At 54.0% G+C, this 1,816-nt stretch overlaps 1 protein-coding gene across 1 annotated transcript; it reads left to right on the top strand.

Annotated features, from left to right (window-relative positions):
* Window positions 1-169: 169 nt before the first annotated feature.
* PPTG_20443 (hypothetical protein) lies at window positions 170-1,511 on the top strand (the record flags this gene model as incomplete). Its single annotated transcript, XM_008919246.1, has 4 exons — window positions 170-412; window positions 452-523; window positions 586-1,116; window positions 1,191-1,511. 4 exons carry the CDS (start codon window positions 170-172, stop codon window positions 1,509-1,511), a joined length of 1,167 nt encoding a protein of 388 aa, XP_008917494.1.
* Between the last annotated feature and the right edge of the window lie 305 nt (window positions 1,512-1,816).

The following is a 1,816-nucleotide window of genomic DNA, read 5'->3' as shown; positions in this document are numbered from 1 at the left end:
CTACCCAGTACACCTGACCCCGACCAAACTGTCTCAACACTCTCTGGAGTTCAGCCTTCCTACCCACAGTGCCCAAGACGGCGGCGCGGACGCACCCGCTTCTCGAGGCGAGAAGCGGTGTCAAGGTGCGGCGGATTCGTCAGTTTCGGCGTCGGTGATCTCCGAGTACATGGTGAGTACTTCGAAGGTAGTTACTACCGATTCCCACGCGGACAAGTCAGCTTCTAAGAGGGGAGCCGGAGAAAGCATTGTTGATCTGTCGCCTAGCTCGGCGTTTGCATCGCCGCCACGCAAGCGTCTGGCTCGGCGCCAGTCGACGGTGACCGTATTGCAGCCACCAGCCTTTACGTCGACTAATTACTGGGAAGAACTGGACAAGTTCTCTTTTGAACTCTTCGCACAGACTTTGACTGTCGGAGAAGAAGACGATAGCCTTCGTGTAACCGTTTAGTCGATTTCTTCTCCGGAGTCAAGCAGTACATCAACCGAATTTACGCACCTCACAGAAGTGCGAAAAGGCAAGGTACGTCGCGCGAAGGCGCCTGCGTCACTCTTAACTTTCTCAATGACGACATCGTGCTGCAGCAATCGCCCCATGAGCGAGAACTGGCAGAACCGATAGCATCTGAGGATTTCGTTCCTTCTCGAGGCGAGGAGAGTGCGGTTATCACTGATGATCTGCGGCGCAGTATGAGCAGGAGCAACATCCGCTTTCTAGGCAAGCTTTTTCGATCGATGCGGACGAAAAGCCCGCTGTTGAATGACTTCATCCGCCTTCACCTGATCTCTCGGTCGGTGGCGGCGGTAGCGGCTGATACCTGCGCGTCTATCGCTGAAAAATTGGTGCAACATTTCGAAGACCAGTGCCCCAGGTCTCGAGCAGAGCTCTTTAAAGTGGCAGATAAATGGCTACTAGACTCTACGGACTTCGATCTTTATGGAATCTCGGAGGCGTTAGCTCTTTTTGAGCTACTGGTTATGGACACGGCTCCTGGAGTCTACGTAAACGACAGTGGCTCCACCTTATTTGCGGATTTTCTTCCCCGTGGATCGGAGGCGCATCGACGCGCCTACTCCATCCTAATGCTCTACTCGGCTTGCTGCGGAGCCAAGTTGGTCATAGGGTCATGTCTCACATGGAGTACATGGCATTGAACGACCCCTGTGTCGACCGCATTCGCGCGTTACAGGCGGCTTCCGAATGGCTTCCCTGGGAAAGTAGTGTGCTGCGCCTTGCAGAGACCCAACTGGGTCAGCGGGGTCCCCATGGTGTCACCATAGGTGGTGACGGTTTGGAACGACGCTGCGCTGTTGTCCGTTATACTAACGGCATTAAGCGCAATGGTAGGAAGTTCATCGAGAAGGTGATCTCCCAGTATCACATCGTCGGCGTTCAGGAAACCAAGTTCCGCGATGTCCATCATCTGTCCAAGTTTCAATTTATCTGTTTTCAGCCTCCGGCCATCGTTTATTTATCAGTGACCGCAACAGCTCCAGCCATGTTCAAGTAGGGCCTCGAAGTGGCGTCGTCGCGACACTTTGCATCCCGACCTACCGGGTGTTGGGTCAGCGGAAGAGGTCAGGCGAGCTACTATTCCTGGACGTTACCTTCTGATTCGACTGGTCTACGCGGGGACAACTGCATGCATCCACAACATTTACGCCCCCGTAAATGCATCGGAGCGCTCCCACTTCTACCGATCTCTCCCAGCTGAATTTGATCAAGACTCCCATCATTTGGTTCTCGGTGACTTTAATGTGGCGATCGACCCTATTCTGGACTCCCGTGGGGTGTCCAGTGTGTCAGATACATCTC

Source organism: Phytophthora parasitica (assembly GCF_000247585.1).
Source record: "Phytophthora parasitica INRA-310 unplaced genomic scaffold supercont2.611, whole genome shotgun sequence".
NCBI lineage: Eukaryota > Oomycota > Peronosporomycetes > Peronosporales > Peronosporaceae > Phytophthora > Phytophthora nicotianae.
This window is presented reverse-complemented; position numbering and strand designations above follow the sequence as displayed.